Consider the following 24,764-nt stretch of genomic DNA (forward strand, 5'->3'; position numbering starts at 1 on the left):
CCATGAGATGAGCCACGTAACTGCAGCCTCTCAAGTAGGAACTTTCCAGTTCTGGTCTGGCTCTACCTGCTCCGGTTGGCCATTGTCTCCTGCAGGCTAGGAAGGTTTATAAAGAACTAGTTTATCCCCCCAGTTGGGCTTTGCTTAGAGCAACAAGGCGTTCATAAACTCTATCTGGTCTTGCATTTCTGTTCTTGCTCCTTCATCCTGGCTCTAAGCTTGTTCTCCAGCCCTTCCTCCTAGTTGCCTTAAGATCCTGATTGCCCTTGGCTCCTAGTTCTCAGCTTCTGAGTCTCTTCAGACTGCTGCTCATGGCCCATTCAACCATTGTTCACCAACCTTTGGAAGGCTAGTGGACACATTTGAAATTTCCTGAGAGTGGTGTCAATGCCAGTTGCATAATTGCTGCCATGGGATTGTGGCATAACACATAATAGCTGCACAACTAAAAGAGCAGAGAAAGAGACAGGGCCACAAAAATGGTACTACTTGCATGCCCTACCGCCATCAACGGGAGAAAGGAACAACTGCACTTGCTCACAGAAGCTATTTGCACCTCCCCTCTGTCCAGAATGGGAAAGGAAAGGTGCACATCCAATCCTGACATTCGATGAAATGTGGCTATGTTTAAGGAATAGGGATGCAGTGTAGGAGATACCAAGCCAGTGCAAACGGGAACTGAGTAGGAAGAGCAAATAATATCCCATGCATTGTAGATTTCTAAGGGAATACTTAAAGAATATGTGGGTGCTATTTAAGGAATTAACACACACACTCACGGGTGCTATTCTGGTGCCCCCTAGAGTACACTATGGGAGCCTTTTAAAATCCAAATGTAAAACTTAATTTAAATTGACTTATTTCCCTATTGTAAAATAATCTGCTAATTTCTTGCCATTCGTCTGGCGTTTATTTCAACCCAACATGAAGGTTCAAATAATTCAGTGCTACACTATATAATTTCAGCCTTATGAAGCAATATCATCATTACTATTACTAGTAGTAGCAGAAGTAGTAGATGAGCAAGTATAATACATTATATTGTTTTCATGACTGATCTTTCACAAGTGTGCTTGAACTGATTGTGTAGTGAAAGTCTAACTGAAGATTCTTGAGAGGCCATTTTGTCTTCTTATTTTTCAACTTCACACAGCTTCTTGGAGCAGGTTTCTATACTTTCAGTAGCCAACTTCCCAGCTCCCCAAAATAATCTTCTGCCATCAAGTAATTGTAATTTAATGAGCACAGCTTGTGAAACAAGAAATATGAACAGCTATGTGTCACTGTTAAAGGAAAACAGATGAGGATGACAATTTTGATTCTACTTGTATCAGCAGTGAAATCAAGAGGCCCTGAATCATAAGGTACATCAGCTTAAATAATAATAATAATCCAAATGTGCTGCTCAAGTTATAACATGTGCATGACAAACCTTCCCTGAAAGCATTTTGTTCGAGGTAGGAGAGGGAAACAGAGGCGACTGTCATTTGGAAGGAAAAGATCCCACACAAACAATGCAGTGAATCAAATAGTAAGACTGGAGAATATTGTGAAATGAAGAATATCAAATATAGGTCATTAATATTCAGAATATTACAGAAGAACATTTCAGAATAGAACTCTGGTTATCTCCAAAGAAATAGAGTTGTAATATGATCAAGGATGTCTTAAGCATATACAGCACCATGGTGCAAAGATCCCTCCAGCGCCCCCCCCCCCCGTCGTTTCCAAGAGTTGTCAACCTTTTTTAACCACCCCAAAGTTGTTGACCTTTTTTTTAGGGAGCTGACACCACGCTTACACATTATCTCTAACAACAAGCCCTTAGAAGAAAATAAAATGAAAAGGCAGAAGAAAATCTAATTCCAAAGTAAGACTCATTCAAGACTCATAAGTTCTTCTAATTCATCCTCATGATTCACATCACCACACATCAAAAATTTAAAGCAATCACCAGCTTGTTCTTTAAATAAATTGATGAAGACACAGAGAATGAAGCTCCTGGCCAATTTGTGTTTAAGTACAAATCCACACCCACCTTAAAACCCACACCCACTTTTTAAGGACTTTTTGTTGGTGTTTGTTTGTTTTTAACCACTAACTGCATGGAGAACATGCTCTCAAGTCCATCCTTACCTCCGAACTGAGTCCTAATGGTAGTGCGCCCCCCCAGCTTTCCCCTCCCACCACCCCAAATCTGAATGTATCCCTCCTCCACCTTTTTCCTCGACAGAAGGGGTGGGGGGTGACGTTCTCGGCACGCCCCCTCCCTGCCCCCTGCGATGGGCAGCTCAAGGCTTGCTTGCCAGCGGGCGTTCTCAGCAGTCCTGCTACTGCCGCGGGGGGGGGGGGCAGGAGGGAGAAGGGCACCGCGTAGCTTTGTGCCGCCGCCACCGCTGCCTCCTCTCCCAGGCAGGAAGCAAGAGAGAACAGCCGTCATCACTACCCAGCATGCCCTCGCGGCTGTTCCTGGTCAGTCCTGGACTCCTGCTGCTGGGCACCCCTGATGGGCAGGCACTGTGGCACAGGGTGCCACTAACCCTAATGGGTAAGATGGCCCTGAATGCAATTTTTGTTGTGTTGATACAAGATCATTAGCTCAGAATAATTTATAGATGTTCTTAACACCAAATGCATAATGAAATCCTAGGAAGAACAGTCTGAATTCATGATGTGAAACAACAATGAAAAATAAACAGATTTTCAACCTGCAAGCATCTAAAGGTGCTTCCTAGACTTAAGAAACTTCTTATTTAGTAATTAATTAAAAACTGGGGAAAGGAACTGAAGATCGTAATGGAACAAGAAACTGTACTCCCTCCATAACAGCCTATGAGTTTCACACAGAGATACAGTGTTACAAACGCTTCGGGCATACAAACACTTCAGGTTACAAACTCCACTAGCCCAGAAGTAGTACCCCGAGTTGCAAACTTTGCCCCAGGATGATTACGGAAATTGTGCAGCGGTGGCACGGCAGCAGTGTCAGGCTCCATTAGCGAACGTGCACCTCAGGTTAAGAACAGTTTTGGGTTAAGCACTGACCTTCTGAACGAATTAAGTTTGTAAGCCAAGGTACCACTGTAATAGAATCCTAGTCTATTTTTCGTAAGGTTGCCATATGTGTTTCCAAAAGTAGAAAGCTTTTTAAAGATATGTTTTCTGAAAAAATTACTGTAAATATAAATCAGTTCTGTTAAGAATCATTTCTCTCCATTTACATCACGTGCTCAGAATTCTATCTTTAAATTATTTATGATGGTTTAGAGACTCAAAGCCTTTTTGAAAACACTCATTTTAGCTGATTAGATACAATGGAATGGAAATTTGACTAAAAATTGCTCCTGAAAAGAGATCCACATACCAAAACAGGTTTCTTTTGAATGAAACTGCATGTATAGAGTGAACATAAATCTGCATTACAATGGGCAGAGGCAGGGGCACCATCTCACCCTAAGGATTGTGGGTGCCCACCGCTGTATCACAGACGTTCGATGTCACACACACTTGCCTTTAAGTAGTGCATGTGATATCACACGCATGACACACAACACTGCATTGCGTTTTTGGAGGGGGGGCTACGTGTAGGCATGTGCATGTGACGTCACACGCCTGTGTTGCAGCTGCCGGTGGCATCTCCTCTTCTTTCTCTCCACAACCAGTAAGACACCCTTTTCTCTGGAGAGGGCTCAGACTCAGAGGCAGAGAGACTCTGCCCCCACATCTGAGCCTTCACCCAGAAAAGGGTAACTCACTGGCTGGCTGTCGAGGGCAGCGCTGAACTGCTCTCTTGGAGGGCGTGCCGCAGAGGCTGGCTGGCTGCCTCTCTCTGGCTTTGCTGATTGACCTTGGGGTGCCCAGCCCCCACAATTATATTATTGTGGGTGCCCAAGCACCCACAGCCCACTGGAGTTGGCTCCTATGGCTAGAGGCAAGTCATCCAATGAGATCTCCGTTGCATCATACACTGCATGTATCTCTTGATAATGGCTAGTGTGTGTAAGTTGCCAGTTATCATCCAGGCCCAATTCAAAGCACTAATGATATCCTAAAATCTTAAACCCCAAATAGCTGCATTAACACCTTTTCCCCTATTGTCCTCATCATATATTAAGATGTGCCACTCTGAGGTGCATCATGCTTCAAAAGTATTCTCCTACCAGCATCAGATGAAGACACATCTCTTTGCCCAGCCTTTATGAAACCTTATGAAGTATGGTTATCCCTGTAAATATGTTGTTTCTAGTTCCCACTGCCAACTCTCTCTCTCTCTCTCTCTCTCTCTCTCTCTCTCTCTCTCTCTCTCTCTCAAATTATATAGAGATTTGTTTATTTTGATTTCAGCTGACATACTATTTGGCTATAAATATGTGTGTGTATATGCTTCCCTGGGACCTTTGGGTGAAATATGGTTTATGTTGTTGTTGATTAGTCGTTTAGTCGTGTCCGACTCTTCGTGACCCCATGGACCAGAGCACGCCAGGCACTTCTGTCTTCATATGGTTTATAAATACTGTTAATTAATAGGTCTGACTTTGTAAATATAGTAAAATCACAGACAACGCAAAAGTAACAATTCTCAAGGATTTATTATCATATACTGCCAGTGATTTCAGCTACATAATTTATTAGCGTTGTAGGCCTATGTAAAATCTTGACTACCGTTTTAAATGAGCTAGAAAGTCTCATGGAACTAGATTTTACAAAGCCCCACCTTAAAGGGGTGGTATTAGGCTTTTGCTCAGTCCTTGGGCTGAGCATAGCCTCTGGGGAGGGATGACAAAAATACTTAGTCCAGTTCACAATTACTAGTTTCCAGGGTTACAGCTTCCAGGAGAGGGTAGAAACAAAGTAGGCAATAGGCTGAACCTGTTAGATGATTGCCTTCCCAGAATATAGCTTCACACTGACATTCTTTCAAAGGTTGTCTAGCAGAGGGCTCATATCTCTTGTAGAGTTACTCTGAGCTTGGTGGCCACTGTTGAACTAGGCATTGAAGCAGCTTAAGGAAGAGCCACCTGCTCCTGTCCTACCCTCCTCAGTTTGCAAAAGGAGAGAAGTTTTAACTGTGCTGATTTGGAAATCCTGCTCCCCCCTCCCACCCTTGACACAGCTAATGCACGATATTTGTTTGTGGCAGCCATACAATATGACAGCCACGAGAGGCTGGAACAATTACTTCAAGGTGAGCCTAGTACAGAGCTGCTCCAAGCCTCGCCTTTCTTCAAGAATGGGGGATGTCACCTTGCGAAACACAGGGGCAACAATGCAGCCAGTGACGCTGCAATTATTATCTTATAAAGATGGACGGTATAGCTTAATGCACCAGCTAGCACTTTCAGATTCTGTATGTTAAGAATGAACATCTTTATAACCAATATTTGGAAGTATTTACAGATGAATTTTGTACATCATGGGCCAAAATAGGCTTCAAAGTTGTTTAAAAACTGATTACACAAGCATTAAAATATAACTATTCATAATTAAAATGCACAATAAAAATCCAATTAAAAGAACCTAGTCATTAAAACAGAAGACTCAAGTTGGGAGATCAAGGGAAGGTCTGTCTAAACAGGTGGATCTTTAACAGTTGGCGGAATGTAAATACATTTGGGGCCTCCTATATTTCAGTGGGGACTGCATTCCATAACACTGGCACCACCAGCGAATAGGTTGCCTCTACATCACCACAAGTCAGTTATCCTCAGGCCATAGCAAGACAAAAGGGGTTCTGTTTGATTATCTTAATGCTCCTATAGCGCAATGGAGGGGAACTAGTTTTTCAGGTAACCTAGTCCAGAGTTCAGGGACGCGGGTGGCGCTGTGGGTAAAAGCCTCAGCGCCTAGGGCTTGCCGATCAAAAGGTCGGCGGTTCGAATCCCCGCGGCGGGGTGCGCTCCCGCTGCTCGGTCCCAGCGCCTGCCAACCTAGCAGTTCGAAAGCACCCCCGGGTGCAAGTAGATAAATAGGGACCGCTTACTGGCGGGAAGGTAAACAGCGTTTCCGTGTGCTGCGCTGGCTCGCCAGATGCAGCTTTGTCACGCTGGCCACGTGACCCGGAAGTGTCTCCGGACAGCGCTGGCCCCCGGCCTCTTGAGTGAGATGGGCGCAAAACCCCAGAGTCTGTCAAGACTGGCCCATACGGGCAGGGGTACCTTTACCTTTACCTTAGTCCAAAGTTGTTTAAGGATTTATATGTAAGCAGCAAGACCTTAAAATTAGCCTGTGAAGATCCCTTCCTATGAGTATGATCTGTGCCCCAAAAGGGATACCACCCACCACTCAGGTTGTGGCATTCTGAACCAAACTAACTTTAAGGGAAGCCCTGCATAGAGCATGTTATAGTAGTCTAAACATGAGGTTAATAGTGCAGGTATCATAGTGGCTTAGCTATCCCTGTCTATGAAAAGGTGCAGTTGATGTACTAGCTGAAGTTGCTGATAGGCACTCTCTGCCATGGAGAGATAATATGGTAGTTATTCCAGATTAATGAATGTGAGTATAATGTTATGAAATTGTTGTTTATTATTACAAAAACTTCTATTGCATGATTCAACCAAAGTGTTTTAAGTTGCTCTGGTGCTAATGAGAAAATTAAAGCATGCTTATGTCACTGCTATCGAAATCAATGGGCCTCACAATCCTTAACAGTTTTGAGCCCTGCTGAGCACAGTTTTTGTTCATACAAAACCTTAATCAATTCTCTCTCTATTTCTAAAAAATATTATCCTCCAAGACTGAGCAATGTCCATTGGAGCTTCACTGAAGCCACAAGAATAAAAAGATCACAAAAGATAAGTGTTATCCAGGGGTGCAAAAAGAGTAATTTCTCCCTCACTACAGCCATGTTGGAGTGCCTAATGTTTAATTAGCTTAGCAGAACTCTAATGGAAACAATGGACGGATCCTGAACTGCCTCTGCAATAGCCATTTGGCATGTACCGGAGCGTGCCTCCATTCTTTTATGTAACTCGAGCATAAGTTTTCAGTATTGTTCCTGGGACTTGAAAAACAAATATTAAAGAAATAATTATGGAAATACTAGTAAGAATCTTGTTCTATGAAGAAAAGAAAAACCACAACTGACAAGAGACTCCATTATTATTGAACTAGGCCTGTTTTATCAAGGCTTAGTTTGGCTATAACAATGCAGAGCTGGAACTAGAGGCATTTCTTTCCCTTGATACCAAACTAAGGTAACAAAGACTTAGTAACAGTAAAGTTAAAGACTGTCAACTCTACAAACGCAATATGGACAGACTCTGAAGTGTTATAATTGTGATGTGCTTCTGCTGTTTTAGATGTTACTTGTATGACTCTGGAACACACAGATTTATCACTTAATAGAATGGGTGCCTTTTTTTGCCTAGGGTTGTAGCTCTCCGAGATATATTCTAGTAGTGATATACTCAAACATAAAATGCTTTGGCATCAAACCCTTCTTTTCAACACAACCATGCACCTGGAGCAGCCTAGCAATGGCTGAATGGAAAAAGCAACTTCTACTTTTCAACTGATTCCCATCCTCTTGGGTAGTGAAGTTGTCCTTCCTCCTTTCATCACTGGATAAATACAGAATTCATTTTTTCTGTGCCACAAAAGGAAACAGATATTTCAACTATTTCACCTCAGATTAACAATGCAATCACACATAGAGAGAAGTAAGTCTCACTGAGTTCAATGGAGCTCACTCCCAGGTAAGTGAGTATAGAATTGTAGCCCACGGATCCTTGAAAACATACATTATTTTGGTAGAATTCCAGTAAGAGAAAGAGACAGACAGACAGAGACTCATACTTAGTCTCCAACTGAAGTTCTATTCCTAAATAAATCAATTCTTACCAGCATACTTAGGATTCAGCATTCACCGACGCCTAAGTACTGCAATGCTGCTCATTTCTCTCCTGAATACAAAACTCTTCTATTGTAGGTACTTTTACCTGTTACTAACAAACTCCTCCCCTCAATTACAACACTCTTTACCTTTGGTCTAGCATATCTTGTATAGCAATCCCTGCTGTGACCCCCCCCCCAAAAAAAATCCCTCTTCTATTGAGCAGGTATGTGGATTATCTTGTTTCCTGGGAGCATGCCAGAATAAAATCTAGATCATGTCTGTGGAAATGTTTACAAGTTCTGGGCCACAACAAGGTGTCATATTTTTTCAGTGTCATAAGTTACAAGCTGCAAAACAAGAAGGAGGCTAGTATACTTTGATGTTGAAATGCCAGCAAAAACATTCTGTAGAAAACAACAGGGAAAAAGAAGTAATACAAAACAAGGGGACGGGCAGACTTGCATGCATGTTGCTGGTGAGAAAGTATTGCCTTCCTGGCTGAGGAAAGGGCTGTTACTAGGATAAGCCCTTCAAGCTTTCCTGACCTGGGACCCACCTCAAACCTAAACATATGTTTATAGACCCAAATTTGTGGCCCCAAATGTATTTGTGGACTTTTAATATGTAATGCTTTATTATGTTTTCATATATGTTGGAAGCCACCCAAAGTGGCTGGGGCAACCCAGTCAGTTAGGAAGGGTAAATTATTTTTTATTATTATTATTATTATTATTATTATTATTATTATTATTATTATTATTTTATTTTTATTATTATTATTATTATTATTAACCGTCTATTTGTATGGTGGCAGTACTGCTGTTGTTGTGACCCACCTTAGATTAGGCTGTGAGTGAATCCCATCCCACCAACTGAAAACCATTGCTAGCCTACCTTAATTCATCTGCATCAGACAGCCAATGGGTAACATGTGGCCAGATATCTCCTGTTCACTCATTCTCACAGTCTGAATGTCAGACCTCAACTTGAACTCCACCTTACAGTGAGGTGTCCTTCAGGAGGAAACTCTAGATCACTGACTGCGTCCTGAGGTCTAGCACCTATGTGTCAGACATCGAGATCAGACTGATTAGCCTAAGCTCTTCATTAATATTAAACCATTTGACAGGGTTTGAACATATTGCTACGCTTGATTTACAGTGATTAGCTCATGAAGTCTGCCTTGAGATTCTGAGAAAGTTTCTTCTTAGTCACACAAGTGCCATTTCTTGCAATGAATAGGCTTCTTCTACCTACAAAAGGCAAACAACATGTGCTAGAGAAACAAACCATCTTTCACTGAGTAAGAATGAAACTCTGATATAGCTGCTGTGCCCCATATCCTCATACACAGAACGTGAACTTACATATTCTTTTTAAAGTTCCTTGGCCACTGTTTGTGACACTGCAGTTTCCACACTAACTATCATGCTTCTCACAAAATCATGTCCATAGGTCTGGCACCTAAGAAAACTGCTTCAAGGAGAAGACTTGACAATTCCCTAGGTTTAAGGTCTCTGGAAATGACAATATGTGTCCTCAAGACATTCCTGTGAATAATGAACTGGTAAAAATCTGAGTCTTAGATTAAAACATAGATTAAAATGCTGAAATTGGCAGCATTTCAGAATAATAACAGAATACAAACACCTAGAGGCCTCATTCAAACTTCAGAACAAAAGGAAAAGCACTACTTTGAGAACACCTAAGAATAACACATTTCAAAGGAATGCGTATGGAAGACAGGAAGTAGGGAAGAATGGGAGACATTCCATATCCTTTTGTGGCTTTTATTGTGAATTGCTAAACGACTTAAAAAAAAGAAGGAAAAAAAGAGTAAGCTTAAAAGTAAAGGTTTCAGAAGTGGGAGGTATTGTGGAAAGATACACTCTCAGTCTGACTTTGTTGGGCATGCAAATGATCTGCAGCCTAAAGTGGGCATTCAGGTGTTCAGGTGATGTGCCACTAGAACAGAGCACTTTGAAGAATCAGAAATAGAAGGCAGCAGCCATGCTCATATAACACCACATTATGTAAAAGTTACATTATTATAAGAACCTTGTTGTGTAATCCCAGTCTCGAGTGTTAATTATTTCAGTACTTTCAGGCAGTAAATGTTATAATTAAGACTGTAAAAAAGAGACCAGCTGGTGATTCATGAATCTCATGAGTGGAGAGGAAAGAAAGCATTGCAATTCTATCATTTCTAATTTTGAAAAGAAGAAAAATTATACTTAAAGTAATAATAATAAATATACTGTAAGATTAATCATCTGAAAGTCAGAAAATGTCAAATTTTTACTTGCACACACTAATTTGACCTTTCACTGTGTATTATTTAATTATACTGACACATGGACTCGAAATATTTGTACCTGCAATCTTGCAGGTCGGCTTGTCGTGCCAAAAAAATTTCTCTATTACTGCCATAATAGAATGTTTTGTGAAATCATAGCTACTGTTGCGTTTCTTCCTAAATGCGAATCTGCTAGAAGTTGAAATATGAAGTTTAAGATCAGCCTGTTAACAACATATCCATATGTAATTTTATTCACAGCAATCTTAGCTCTTTCAGTACAAAGGTTAAACATCAAAGCATTAAAATTAAGATTCAAAGGGCAAAATAAATCAGTGCTGCAACTGTTTTAATGAACTCCTATTAGGATTCTTTATTTATTCATATTTTTTTCAAACGTTAAACCATGTGATGAACATATGAAATACCAAAGACCAAAATGCTTGTGACTCTAATACCAAAACAATTAAGTCAAGTCACTGAAGACGTAATAGAGGAATGTTGTTTGTCAACCTACCCAGAAAAAGTTGGTGCACTGTAAAATATCCAGGAAAAGGAAATACTGTGTGAAACAAGTCTGAATTCATATCTCAATATTAAGCCTATACCTTTGTTGCAATTTGTGAAACAGAGGATGTAACTTCATTATGAAAACATGGATCTTTATTCTTAAAAGAAAAAGAAACAATAGAAACTGTAATCAGTTTTCAGTTTCAGAGAGTTCATGAAACCTTTATAATGATTAAGCACTAATTAGAAACACAGATATTTCTATAAATGCATAGTTTAAATGTCCATAGTTTACTTTCTTCCATAGAAACCCATTCTTCAATTTAAATCAAATATACACTGCACTGTGCTGGGCACTTTTTCTGCATACAGAGATTCTCCGAAGCAGCAGTAGAGCTGGATAATAATTTTAGGTGGTGTACCTTCTAAAGCATGGGTAGGCAAACTAAGGCCCGGGGGCCGGATCCGGCCCAATCCCCTTCTAAATCCGGCTCACGGATGGTCTGGGAATCAGCGTATTTTTACATGAGTAGAATGTATCCTTTTATTTAAAATGCATCTCTGGGTTATTTGTGGGACCTGCCTGGTGTTTTTACATGAACAGAATGTGTGCTTTTATTTAAAATGCATCTCTGGGTTATTTGTGGGGCACAGGAATTCACAATGGGTTGTTGTTTTTTTCAAAATACAGTCTGGGCCCCCACAAGGTCTGAGGGGCAATGGACTGGCCCCCTGCTGAAAAAGTTTGCTGACCCCTGTTCTAAAGAATCATCACAAGCCAAATTGGGTAGTGCCATCTAATTTTTAGAGGCCATTAAATGCTCAAAAGCTAAATTCTATATTTCAGTAGTAGCTTTGGCCAACTATTTTTGGCGTTCTCCAATACATACAAAAACCGTAGAACTAGTTGAGTGCTGGAAGTAGATCCAACCAACTGCTGGTCTTTACGCATACAGATAGTGGAACAGCCATTGTTGCTTCTTCATCAAAATTGTCCTTGGTGCAACTTGAAATCTGTTTTGCCCCTAGGTCTTATTATGTCTCTGTGGCATCTCCTGCACTTTGTCCTAAGACTGTTACAGACTGCAGACTTAGGATCATTTACATCATGTCCAGCTGTTCTCTCCTCTCCCCACTATTGCTGTTTTGCTTAATATCCAACTCTAAAAGTGTTGTGGGGAACTCAAAAGCTTTCTCACTAGCATCTGGGGCACCAGCTTCTAGCAAAAGTCTGTGTTCACCAGTGTCCCATAGTTAAGTGATGATGGAGTATTCCCCTTCACTTAATATGCTAAAAAGATTCCCCAGCAGAAGTTCCTCTTAAGATTCAAGAATCCAGACAGCCAGGATGTATCACTTTAAATGGGTGGGTGGGTAGGTCACTAAGGAATATGGGTCAGGGTCAGTGAAGCAATGACCAGTAGCCACAAATAGTTCTGGATGTATATGCAGCAATTGTGCTAACCACATGATGCTTGGTCTTCAAAAATGATTTTATAGCCATCACAATTTCTAACATGTAACTACTCTTCTGCGGCTTGAAACCACAGCCAATTCAGAATATCCATTAGAAAGCATTCCCTTCACCTTCAAACATGTGTAAGAGCAAATAAATATAGGGAAGAGTTGGGTGCTTATACAGTATCTCAGTTCTTTCATATCTCAACTCAGTCTTAAACTGAGCAACCTTTAACTTAGAAGGTTCTGAAATGGTATACAGAGTATCTCTCATTAAAAGAGCAGTTATCAGTAACAATTTTCCCCTTTCATTGACAACCTCTTAATAGTCGCACAGATGGAGGCTCAAACAGCAGCATACTCTCCAGATGGTGACTGAGGAGTACAAGGCAAACGGCGACTGCAAAATTGTTCTTCCAAATTTGGCATATGAACAGGAGCCAAAGAAAAATGTTTTCTAAATATGTGGATCTATGCCCAGGTAGCAGTTTTACAAAGGTCTACTGTCAGTACAGTTTGTATGCAAGCAATAGATGCTGCCATAGCTTTTCTGAAATGTGCTTAGAATCACCTAAGGGAGTCCTAATCTGCTAAATTAAAGCACCACTATATATTACACATTGGCATTCCAGTTCTAACCATTTCTGTTTTGAAGTGCATTATAATTGATGGAAGTTGCTTCCAAACATATATGCTTCAGATCACAGCCTCCTTTGGTAAGCATTTAAGTAGTACAATTTGTTCCTTGTTCGTTATCTCATCCATGTTTTAAATTTGTGTGCATGTAATAAATGGGCTGCATTCAGCTACCGCCTTCTCCCTACATCTATAGACTAATGAACCAAACTTTGGAAAAGTGAGTAGTATTCTGATTTAAACAAAATGCAGACACTCCCTTGTATATGAACTTTACGTTACCATATCCAGTATCAAAGATGAAACAGCACACCTTTCTGGCTAAACCCATTATTATAATTAATGCAGGTACCAAAGTGTGTAATTCACAGAAAATGTAGCCAGAGGCTCAGAATTGTACTGCACTGTAAAACCAACTTTTCCATTCTATTCCTGGCTTGGCACAACATGAAATGCACTTCAAGTCCTTTTAAAACTATCTTCATATCACTATAAAAATATACCTTGATATTTTCCTGATTAGCTAAATATGAGCAGCCAAATGAACCTTCAAAACAAGCTGGACAATCCTACAGTCTTTAGATATAGTGACAGTTATAGTATATAAAATATAAAACGCTTTCCACTTCACTGTATTGGTTTTTCTAATAAATGTTTTGTAATGTTCTCCAACGATATTTTTATGAGCATTTGATAGATTTTTATAATATAGTTTACTTACAATGAAACTTACTTATGAATGAATGAGTGAATACGTATTTTCTCTATCTAGCTGGTAATTTTTCCTGATCTCATTTAGATAAGAGGTTATTTGTAAAAACTGAAAAGGGTAGATTCCTCTAACTTTTCTGCAGCTTGCTCAAATGTTTATATCCAGTTCAGATCTGATAACAATCCATTTTCTTTTGCAATTTGGAAATTTCCTAAATCAAACTTTTCCTCTCCAATTACAGTTGTTGTAGATGGTATCTCAGGTGCTAACCTTCACTCATGCTTACCTCATACTTCTAAACATATACTCACTTCAGAGCTTAATAATATCTCCCTTTCCTACCTCATGCTCACAACAATCCTGGAAGGCAGGTTAGGCTGAGAGAAAATGACAAGCTGAAAGTCACTCAGTAAACTTTATGCTCTGAATAACATTGGAAGGACTGCTATTTAACAACAAAAAAAGGTAACTGTACACACCCAGTTGAACTACTGAAGAGCAACATTATGTCTAAGAAAAAATAAACAAAGCAAATTGCTACCACTGATCCAGATAAACCCTCCCAACCTTGCAGAAACATCTCAGGGATACTTCTGATCTACAGTGCCTTTCTATAGCCTCACTTTCGGATACACACAGGTAAAAAACTAAATGCTGTACAGGAGACATGTCTTCTGGCAGATTTTGTTTTTAATGTAAAGCAGCTATAGAGACTTGCATGTTTTAATTGCGTAAAGGTAAAGGTGAAGGGACCCCTGACAGTTAAGTCCAGTTGCGAACGACTCCGGGATTGGGGCGCTCATCTCGCTTTACAGGCCAAGGGAGCCAGCGTTTGTCCACTCCGCCGACAGTTTTTCCAGGTCATGTGGCCAGCATGACTAAGCCGCTTCTAGCGCAGCGGAACACCAACATCAGAGCAGCACACGGAAACGCCATTTACCTTCCCGCCAGAGTGGTAATCTACTTGCACTTTTTGGTGTGCTTTCAAACTGCTAGGTTGGCAGCAGCTGGGACCAAGCAATGGGAGCTCACCCCGTTGCAGGGATTCGAACCGCTGACCTTCTGATTGGCAAGACCAAGGCTCAGTGGTTTAGGCCACAGCACTTAGGAGAATATATTTAAGCATCCCTATATTAACTGCCAACCTAGTAGTTCAAAAGCACATCAAGTGCAAACAGATAAATAGGTACTGCTCCGGTGGGAAGGTAAATGGAGTTTCCGTGCGCTGCTCTGGTTCGCCAGAAGCAGCTTAGTCATGACCCGGAAGCTGTCTGTGGACAAACGTCAGCTCCCTCAGCCAGTAAAGCGAGTTGAGTGCCGAAACCCCAGAGTCGTCCGCGACTGGACTTAACTGTCAGGGGTCCTTTACCTTTACTTTTATATTAAGTTTCCTATGCTGCTCTTTTATGGGAAGAAAGGCTGCCTAAACCTTTTCTCCCAAATACTATTTTTCTGCAAACAACAAAAAAAACCCTCTCAAAGCTACTGGCCTTTCCATGGGGTCATGGGTATCTTTCCCCTGGATGGTAGAAAGAGGAGCTTGGGGATTTTGAGTGTAAAATTACCAGGCAAGGAAAAGGTGAAGGACCACACACACACACACTCCTGCTCCTATCTGAGAAGTAAAACATAGTAACAGATTTTCAAAAAATTACAATAGATGTAGTTATAAATTACCTCAGGGCGGGGGACAGGGAACTATTTTGAGCACCATATTTTGCAGATGGCCTTTTCACACTGATGGGTATATTTCCTCAAGCAAAATCCATGTAGCTCTCATAAATTTAGTTGCCTGGGTCAAGCCTGCTCAACAGGCTGTGCCTGCTTCTAAGACTAAATGCATATTTCCAATAAAAACAAAGCACCGCAGGAAGTAGTAATAACAATTCAATATGTGGCATTCTTTATCTCTGTCTGAGGTAAGCCACAGAATATGACAACAATAAAATGGCAGGGGCATTATGTTTAGGGAACAGTCTTACTACCGATTAGCAATTCTGTCCACAGCATTCAAGCCAAGTTCTCATTCAGAGTTCTTCCCTATGAGCAGTAGTAATCTATATTACTTTCCTTGAAGGAAAACCAGGGTGATGATTCTGTAGCAAATGCAATGGTTATGAGGAAATTTCAAGCACACCTAAATATGGAATGTTTCCTGCAGGAACGTTCTGCAAATTACATCAATTCAAGAGATTCATGCATTCTCAAATACACTTTTGGGCCTCTTGCTCGGAAGCCATTCTAATCATTCCAACATAAGAAGCAGATCAGTTTTTCCAAAGAAATGGTATATTCCTCCATTAGAAATTATTGCAGGCAGGGAAGGCCCAAGTATGCAACAAAGTTCCCACACACCAATGGATGTGATGGGCAACACTCAGGATATGCAGCTATGTTTTCAATGGCCTATTTTAAGCTAGTGCCCTAATGTTAACACATATCTATTAACAGGTTGTATTTCTTTCCCCAAATATTATGAGGATATTAGTTTTTTATCTGTGTATCTAAGATTTAGTTTCCCTTATGCTAGTATGTTTTGGTTATGACGAGAGCTTGAAATTGCCTCTTACTTTTATTTTGAACAGTGTTTTTACTACTGAACATTTGAGCATTCTTTTGTTAATGAACAGGTAACTAATGGCTGCTTTCTATGCAGTAAAGAAACCCTGATTTAACGCCTTGGCAACAACCTTCCACTTCTGGCAATATAGTGCCAGTACATTCAGCGTGCTTCCAGAGGAATGTGCAAATGCTCTTTTCTTGAGTATTCTGCAAACCATAAGGTGCTCGAGGGATTAATTCAACAAGCACACAGATCTCTTTTGTATACAGATTACACTCTAGATCTACTTTTCCTCTGCTTCTTTCGTGGTTAAATAATAAACCAGTCTTGTTTGATCATTCACTTTAATAGTTGGGTCTGCACTGAAAAACAAATTGTGGACCCTCATACAACAAGGTCTGGATGTTAAAATTCAAAAGCGCACCATTAATCAAGATATAACTGATTTGGAAAATTGGGGGGCATCCTAAATAAAGTTTATCCTTTCCAATATGTTTCTCTCCTGCACCTTCTCTCTTGCACAAATTTATTGGTTGTAAAAATAGAGAATTCCTTGTCTGGATAATCATAAATGGAAACCTGGTTAAGCATTTTATATCTTTTTTTAATTTGGTTTAGAAAATTCACAACTCTGTGTCTGTCCCATAATGCTTATGCACAGTGGAGTGGGGAGGGGCATCACTATTAGCAGGGGGAGAATCAGTGGACAGGAGAGTATTACTTAACATGTTCCTGCCTGACAATTCTCACCCGCAATCCTTCCAGTGGACCATTCCCCCCCCCCCCGCCTGCCCCCCAGTTCTAAGAGTGAGGGAAAGTCTGTGGAAATAAGTGAGAGAAAAAGCCTGTGAGGTAGGAGTTGCATGGGAGGGAAATGCAGGCAAATGAAGATTCAAATACTCCTTTCCCACCATTGATCCTTCCTTTTGGATACCCCAGCCCCAGTACTAGCAAATGTATTTGCTGAAGTAACATGTAGCGTCACTCTATGAATCTGTAAGAAGAAGAGTAAGCCAATTCCAGCCCTTATATTATGCCATGCACACACATAGGGATAAAGTATATTTCCTGAAAGAATACAGCATCAGTTCCCACTTTTTGCTTATGACACTTTGGAGCTCCTGTCTCCAAGGAAAGCTTTGCCCAGCCTGGAAGTACTTAAAACAAAAGGCATCTTGGAGCAACCATCTCTAACTTGAAAAGGGATCTGTGGTCACATTGGTCAGTAAATGTGACCACAGTATCTTTTATTGCCTATATTAAGGGCCAAGCCTCTGCCTTAGACCACACACTTCTTACAAGCAGTTTTACCACTCACAAAAGGGTGGTTAAGATGAAGGGATAGTAATTAATCCATCTCAATAAAGCATCTCCTTCCCAGATGTAGGCTTCCCTAAGATCTTAGCAGTGGGCCACTACTAGAGCACAGTGCTCAGAAATATTTGATCTTGGGCGCAATATCTCATTCTTACAGCTACACAAAACAACAAGGTCAGCAAAAATGAGTTAAGCTTACAAAAAAGTGTAGGTCTGAGAGATGAAAACAACTCTCAGGTTACATGCCTGATTGACAGGAATTAAATGAAGCAAAAATATCAGTACATAAGTCAAGAATTTTATTTGCATAGTTAATTCTGATAGAGAATTTGGGATATGTACTTAAGAGTTAGAATTTTGGACACTAAGAAGACAAAGCCTCAGGATTATGATAAACATGACAACCTTGAGATAGGGATAATGACCAAGCACTTGTAAGGTGATGGTGGTGGTGGGTGAAACAAAAAACAGCCCCCCCCAACCCAGGCAAGCACCCCACTTCTACACTTGTGCTTGCAGCCACTCCTTCAACTCCCTTTCCCTCACTTTACAGTACAAGTGTTGTGCTGGCAGGTTTGCAGTAAAAAAAAAAAAAAAAAAATAGGAAGTGAGAAACAAGAGGAAGGAATTAACAACATTGTAGCATCAATGTTATTGCATTGATTTTTTAAAATGTATTTGTGTCATTCTTGTTTTAGTTGAAAGTTAGACAACATATACATTTAATAAATAATACTGTTGGGGGGATTTTTGAAACCACCAAAAAGGGCTGAGTCACCATCACCCCAAATCAGTCCAGGGGGGACTAAGCATGTTCAGTAGCCTTTAGGAACTAGGGAATGTTGACTGTCACTTTGAAAAGAAAAATAGAGATTTGGGGGGGGGGGTAGGGAGAGTGAATTGGCAATCTTTAGTGTCCTGGAGGAAGGTGTGGCTGATTGGCTGGAACAGGAGCTCTAAATTCTTACAGGGGGGTGAAAATACATTGCAAATGAATTTTTGTTGCTACTTCTGAAGGTAAAAAGACAAATTGTGCAATCTAGGGAATATTAGGCACATCTTAGTAGCAAAATGTTACTTTCCCAATTCAACAAAGAAATTGTTTGAATTGGGAAAGTAACATTTTGGGCAAAATCCAGATGAAATTACCAGTAAATAAATTCTCTTGAAATCGGAGAATTCCAAATGTGAATTTATTTACTGGTAATTTCATCTGGATTTTGCCCAAAATGTTACTTTCCCAATTCAAACAATTTCTTTGTTGCGTACTGTATAAAAAATCTGACTTCATTACTCTCATTTGATGTATCTTTCTAAAGTACATCTGGAAGGTACTGATCTCCTCCTATACCCTCAGGGACTCTCTTGAAGTTCTTTCAGTTAACATAAAAGCTAGTGTCAAAATTGTATAAAAAAGACTTTTAAAGTCATTAATTAATATACAGATAAAATTGCATGGCCAACTTATGAAGCATTCACTGAGCAGTCATGAGCTGCAATTAATATGAAACATGTCTCTGCACTTCTGCTGCTTAAGTACAACATAATACAAGATCAAAGGAAAACAGGTCAAAGGGAAACATCAATAAATTTCAGCTCTTTTTCTATCTTTTTCACTTTCTTTAATTTCAGGGTAGGAGAATCAAGCTGGCAGCTCATTCTCAAAGTTCAAAATTAAAGTCTGCTTTCAATATTTATCTTATTACATTAACTAAATTAAAAAAACACACCCTGTCAATACAAGTATTAGAGTTTGACACATCACTGACAACTTTCACAGGCTGCAGTACACTAGCAGGGACAATCACAGCCTCCCACTCTATAATATATAAGCAGCTTTAGAAGACAGCCCCTCCACACACACACACACACACACACACACACACACACTATTTATACAGGAACTCCATTAATATGATTGAATATGAAGGAGCTGGGATGTTTTATTTCAGACTGAGCATAATAGTGACTGAAATCCTGCTAGCTCTCTTATTGCTGTGTCTGTAACATTAACCTTTTTGATTAAGTGAATAGCTGAAAAGATGAAGGGTGCAGTCCTGTGGCCCTGAAAGCAAGAAGAGTGTGCTGAGCTTCCCCATAGACGCCAGTAGCTGCCATAATACTGGGGCATGCAATATAGCATTCAGTCCCTACACTCCAGGACAAAGTCTCATGCACCTCCCTTGGGAATATCCAGTATCTTGTTCTTCATGGCTCCAGATATGGCTCTGTTCCCATTTTTCCAGGAGTAGCCTGGACAGCAAAGAAGTTCAAAATGCCCCAGAAGAAGCGATAAAGACCTTCACTTGGGGATTACAATGTGGCTACAATGCTATATGAAACAGCAATGTTAAAGCAACCTGGCAATGATCCAGGAAGGCTATTTAAAAGCTTCTATGGGGTGTCTCCATATGACCGTTTGTGCATCCAGGGCCAGCAGTAGTATACCCTTCACTTTTTTCTTTTATTATACCAATCAAAACAGCTTATAATGAAACAGCTTATAATAAAATGATGCATTAGGAGATCTACTGCAAATCCAAAATACAATCCACACCAATTTATCAACTATGCCTTTTAACTACACTTTTCTCTCCACAACACACACACAACCATATTTAAAGTGACAGGAACTTGACTAGTTTGGCCCTTAGTCCTCATGTGTCCATTTTGGCACGGTAAATAGTTGCTTTCATTCCATCAGAATGCTTTTTTACAACATTCATTGTTGATGTTATATTAAAATGATATGGCAAAATCCCCCAGTGATTATGATTCTATATAACAGAAGATTTGGCAACGACTTCAGGTGAAAATTGTGGAGTAACATGCAGATGCTGACTACATAAAGGAGAAATTGTGCAACCATGATATAGAGACCATTAAAAAGCTTCTTGCTATCCCAAGATCCCAGACATTAGATAGGTTTATGAAATGTGTTTCCTCAAATTATTTGGCAACATGTATGATTTCACATTAAGCACCTATGAGGGGAAGCAGAGTATAATATCAGTTGATTAAACAGAAGTTAGTAATACTGTGTAAAGTTTCATTTCCCCAGTTTTTTCCGAAATAGCTCATTAACGCACAACCAGCAAAGAGGATGACCTATGGAGCTACTATGCACAGTAGGTTTCACTAAGGAATGCCTTTGTCTCACACAGCCTTGAGGATGTGTCATGTGATGGAAGACGGCAAACATGTCATGGACTGGAGGAGTAAGATTGCTACACATCAAAAAATGAAAAAGCTGAGTTCACTAGTTGCTAGTTTGCTATTAGGAACAAATCTCCTGATTGAGTAGAGCGGAAAGGTCCACATATTTTGGCTGGGATTAGTAGTCAACCATTTCTAGTTGCCAGTTAACCATTGATTCTAGAAGCAAATGAATCTCAAGCCACATTTCTTTTGTACCTACTATCCAATGAGGAGATTAAGGTTGGCAGGTTGAGTCCTTGTTACTGTTCACAGTAGTAGCTCTCTATTGGTCTTTGAAAACCAAGCAGACAGCTCTCCGTGTTATTGGCATTATTATAGCACTTTATTACTGGCTTAGTTACTGAATGTTTTGAACATTAATCTGCTATTCAAAAATGTACTTATTATAGAACCTAGTAATGGAAAACTTTTTTAACAAAAATGCCGAAGCAGACCAAAGCAAACAATTTTGAAAGTACAACTGTAATAGAATCCAATCCCACCCAACTCTGCCCATCTCTGAATCCAAGGAGAAGGGGAACAACATGCACTCTCCCATTTCTACCTCCTCCACACTGCAGGCAAGCTACTGCTTATCTACAGCCCAAATTAATATAAACTTCTGATCAACCTAAATCCAAGCACTTTACTGTAACCAAGTTGTGGATTAGCCAGCAAAACAGACAAGCAGCTTCATTATCTTTTATCAACAAATCCTAATCATATTCCTCATACAACAAACATTCAGGTAATTATTATTGTTGTCAGAACTATCTAAGACAAGAAGCTTGGAATTACAAGGAGCGAGTACTTGTTGTTAGTGAACTAATTCTGCATTAGGATGCCTCGTGTACTTGATTTCACAACTTCTGTGGCATCTCAGGCTTGTAGAGCCAGGACAGCAGTTCTCTTTGCAATGTATCAGCAGGTTGATCCTCTGCATGTTTATTCAGAAATAAGTCTCACTGAGTTCAGTGAGTCTAATTCCTAAGTAAATGTGCATAGGGCTGCAATTCTAGTAAAAGGAATTTGCTCAGCAACAAATAAGCATTCTGACACACCTCTAGTCCTATGTAGAATGTGGGTGGAGTTGTAGATATTGTATGAGGAAAAGTAAAGCATTGTGGAAGCTTGGATAGAGAATGTCCAAATTTGGATGTGCATTTAGATTCACATCCTATCTGCACCCACAGTTCCTGATCTAACAAGTGATATGTAGTAGAAGCCTACACATGATGACTCTTCTTATCTGAATTGGGGTGAGAATGTGCAGGCCACCAATTCAGTCTCCAAATTGTTCACTTGTCTTCATCCTGTTTTTCAGTGCTGATATTTCCTGATTATGAGTATTTTACAAGGATTTTGTTTTTAAAGCAGGTCAAAATATGAAGTGCTGGAACTGAGACCTAAATGGTTGGATTCAGTCGGATAAATATTTCTTAATTCTAAATAATCTTCATATTTTCAAACATTAACCTAAATCCAACCTTTAAAAGTTTTAAATACAAGGGGTTGTCTCCAAAGCAGTGCCTTCAGTGCAGTGGCACCTCTATTTCCAATTCTTCCATCCCCCCCAACCCAACATTCTTTAAAGGGGTCCCCAACCCTCTGGATCTGATTTTAGGGGCACACAAAGGGCTGCGGTAGAGAGAAGAGGGTGGAAAAGTTCTGCTAGTACATGTCCATTGTGCTAGAAGAACAGGAGCACTGGATACTGCCAAAGTTACCTTCAACATTTTGTACTGTTCAGAATTCTTTAAACTTTACATTAAAACAAACAAACCCATACATCCCAATTAAATTAGTAGCGTCTTAATACATGAACTATTTATAATTAATGGATCTAAACTTATACTCCAGGTACGCCACTTATGTTTCACTAAGTTAAATAAGTTTTGAAATCAACATTTTGGATCAGGACATACGTCATACATCAATCCATTTATGATATAATTCATTTTCCTCCTCTTTCACACCCTTCTGTTTAAAAAGTAAACTGTAACAATAAATTCTAATGCTTTCAGTAGACAATAGTGCAGATATGGAACTTGCATTTGTACAAAAAGGTAAAAGAAGAGACTTTAAACATAAAGGAAACTTGAGACAAAACTACTTACATATTTCAAACATAAACAACTTATGTTAAAATGCAAGGAGATTCCATCTCAAATCTTAAGCCTCTTTGCTTTAATCATAATCATAAGGCTTTTCAACAGAATCATAAAAATTTTCAACAGACCGGAATACATAGCTGTCAACTTTTCCCTTTTCTTGCGAGGAATCCTATTCGGAATAAGGGAATTTCCCTTTAAAAAAGGGAAAACGTTGACAGCTATGCCAGAACGCACTACTCTTTTTGCTGTGTTTAACTGAGCTTGTGCCTTCGCTGACTATGCCTAAGGATGAAGACAGGGACAAAAGAGAGTGGCCTTAAGTATGAAGTCACTGGACTACAGGAGTCCTAACACTGCTGAGCATGAAGTTTTAGAGAGAGACTGACACCAGCTTCCCAGAGGGTATGTACAAAACAGCAGTGGTTCATACTGATTCCTCCTTGCCACAAGACTCATTATTAAGGCATCCAAGGGGAATGGAAAGTGATTACTCATAATGCCAGATCAGAGATAAAAATGCCAAGATTCTGGCATGGGTAAAAAGGGGTGGCGGAAGGAGGAGAGAAAGAGACTGTCCTACAAAACTGAAGGAAAGGTGACAGACGCCAGGGCTGCAAAGGTACTAAAAATACAAAGATGCACAGAGTCAGCAGTCTGGTGCCTTTTACCTGTGCTGAGAAGGTAGCTGCTGGTGTCGCTGGAGGTGGGGACTGGCTCTCTTCTTCCTCCGGAGAATCATCCAGGAGAACTTTGCCGCTCTTGTTGAGTTTCCACATTATTAGAGGGTGGCGAGGAGAAGAGAGGGATGTGGGGAGGGGGAGGGGAGGGGAGGAGGAAGAGGTGTAGCGGACAGGCGACTCCGGTCTTATTTATTCCTGAGAGTAGAAGAAAAGAAAGAGGGTTATTTTTTTTTTTTTTTAAAGAGATGACTTTGCTCTTCAGCTCAACAAGCCCTTCTTGAGAGAAAATGAGCTTTCACAGAGACACATGGTCCAGGAAAGGGGATCCCAATGCAAGATAGATATGGGACAGGCACAAGGTGTGAGAAAGTGGGGGGACACAACCCCTTCCCTGTGCAGGCAGTGCACCCCACTAAAAAAACAAAACCCACACCATCAGACCTCCCCTGCCTCACAGTTCACGGCCCCCACCTTAAAAATACTGGGGGCCCGAGTTTGATCCCCTCAAGCAAGAAGTGCAGAAACCTCCCCAATGTGGCTGTGATGTGGGCAAGGGGTGGGGGGGGGTTGGGGGTGGGATGCACTCTGTACATACTCAGGGGGAGCCAAAGAGCCCGAAACAAAACGCGTTTTCCGTGGTGAGGTCCGGAAGGAGCCCCGATGCCGGAATGAGGGGTTTGGAGGAGGCACCAAGTGTGGGGCTGAGTCCTGACGCCCCCCCCCCCACGGCCACGCCTCCCCTTCCTCCTCTCCGGTGGGGAAGGAGAGGCGGTAGGAGCTCCTCAGCCTGAGAGGGCGCCGCTGTTTGAGAGTTGAGGGGAGAGGATGGGAGGGAAGGAAAAAGAAAGGAGGAGAAGGCCTGGCCGGGGCTGCCTTGCCACCTCAATTCCCCGCCCCGCTCGCCTCACCTGTGACCTTCCTTCGCGGCCGTCGCCGTCCCAGCCGCCAGCAGCACCGCAGCTGCAGCAGCAGCGCGGAGCCTCCGAGCGGCCGCTGCCATGTCTGCGGCTGACTGGGCGGCGCGAGGGGAGCGAGAGCCGTTGGGGTGGCGGGCGCGCGAGGGGAAGGAGGGAGGGCGTTCGAGCGGGCTTGCCTCGTCGCCATGGCAACCGCTGGGCCTTGTGGAAGGAGGTGAAGCCTGCCTGATAACCGGAGCTGGTCCTCCTCCTGCCCGTGTGTTTAAATAGTCGACGCATCATCTTTTCCCCACACACCCTGGCATAGGCGCCAACTCCTAGGGCCCGAGGTCCCTTTTGGCCTCGTAAAAGTTGATAGCCATGGCCGTTCAAATGGTGCGCGTAATTGTGATCCATTATGTAGGGTGGCGTTTACCTGCCCCCCCCCATATTCTACTCAAGTTGGCACTCCTGCACCCCCTCCCCCTTTCCTCCCTCATACACACACAGGGGTGCCAACTTGAATGGAATAGTGGGGGTGGGGGTA

The 24,764-nt window shown here is 41.1% G+C and overlaps 1 protein-coding gene across 2 annotated transcripts in view; it reads right to left on the reverse strand.

Annotated features, from left to right (window-relative positions):
- Nucleotides 1–24,379, reverse strand: part of TDRP (testis development related protein) — a 32,105-nt gene extending 7,726 nt beyond the window's left edge. The window contains exons 1-2 of one of the 2 annotated variants that reach the window (XM_028722401.2): nucleotides 24,230–24,379; nucleotides 23,310–23,516 (exon numbers count right to left, since the gene is read on the reverse strand). In XM_028722401.2, coding sequence (XP_028578234.1) covers nucleotides 23,310–23,417 — 108 coding nt within the window. In that variant the 5' untranslated portion in view covers nucleotides 23,418–23,516; nucleotides 24,230–24,379. Of the gene's footprint in view, nucleotides 1–23,309; nucleotides 23,517–23,916; nucleotides 24,137–24,229 lie in introns of those variants that run through there. The other variant, XM_028722402.2, reaches the window with a different exon arrangement.
- Between the last annotated feature and the right edge of the window lie 385 nt (nucleotides 24,380–24,764).

The sequence above is a fragment of the Podarcis muralis genome, chromosome 3, assembly GCF_964188315.1.
Source record: "Podarcis muralis chromosome 3, rPodMur119.hap1.1, whole genome shotgun sequence".
Lineage (NCBI taxonomy): Eukaryota > Metazoa > Chordata > Lepidosauria > Squamata > Lacertidae > Podarcis > Podarcis muralis.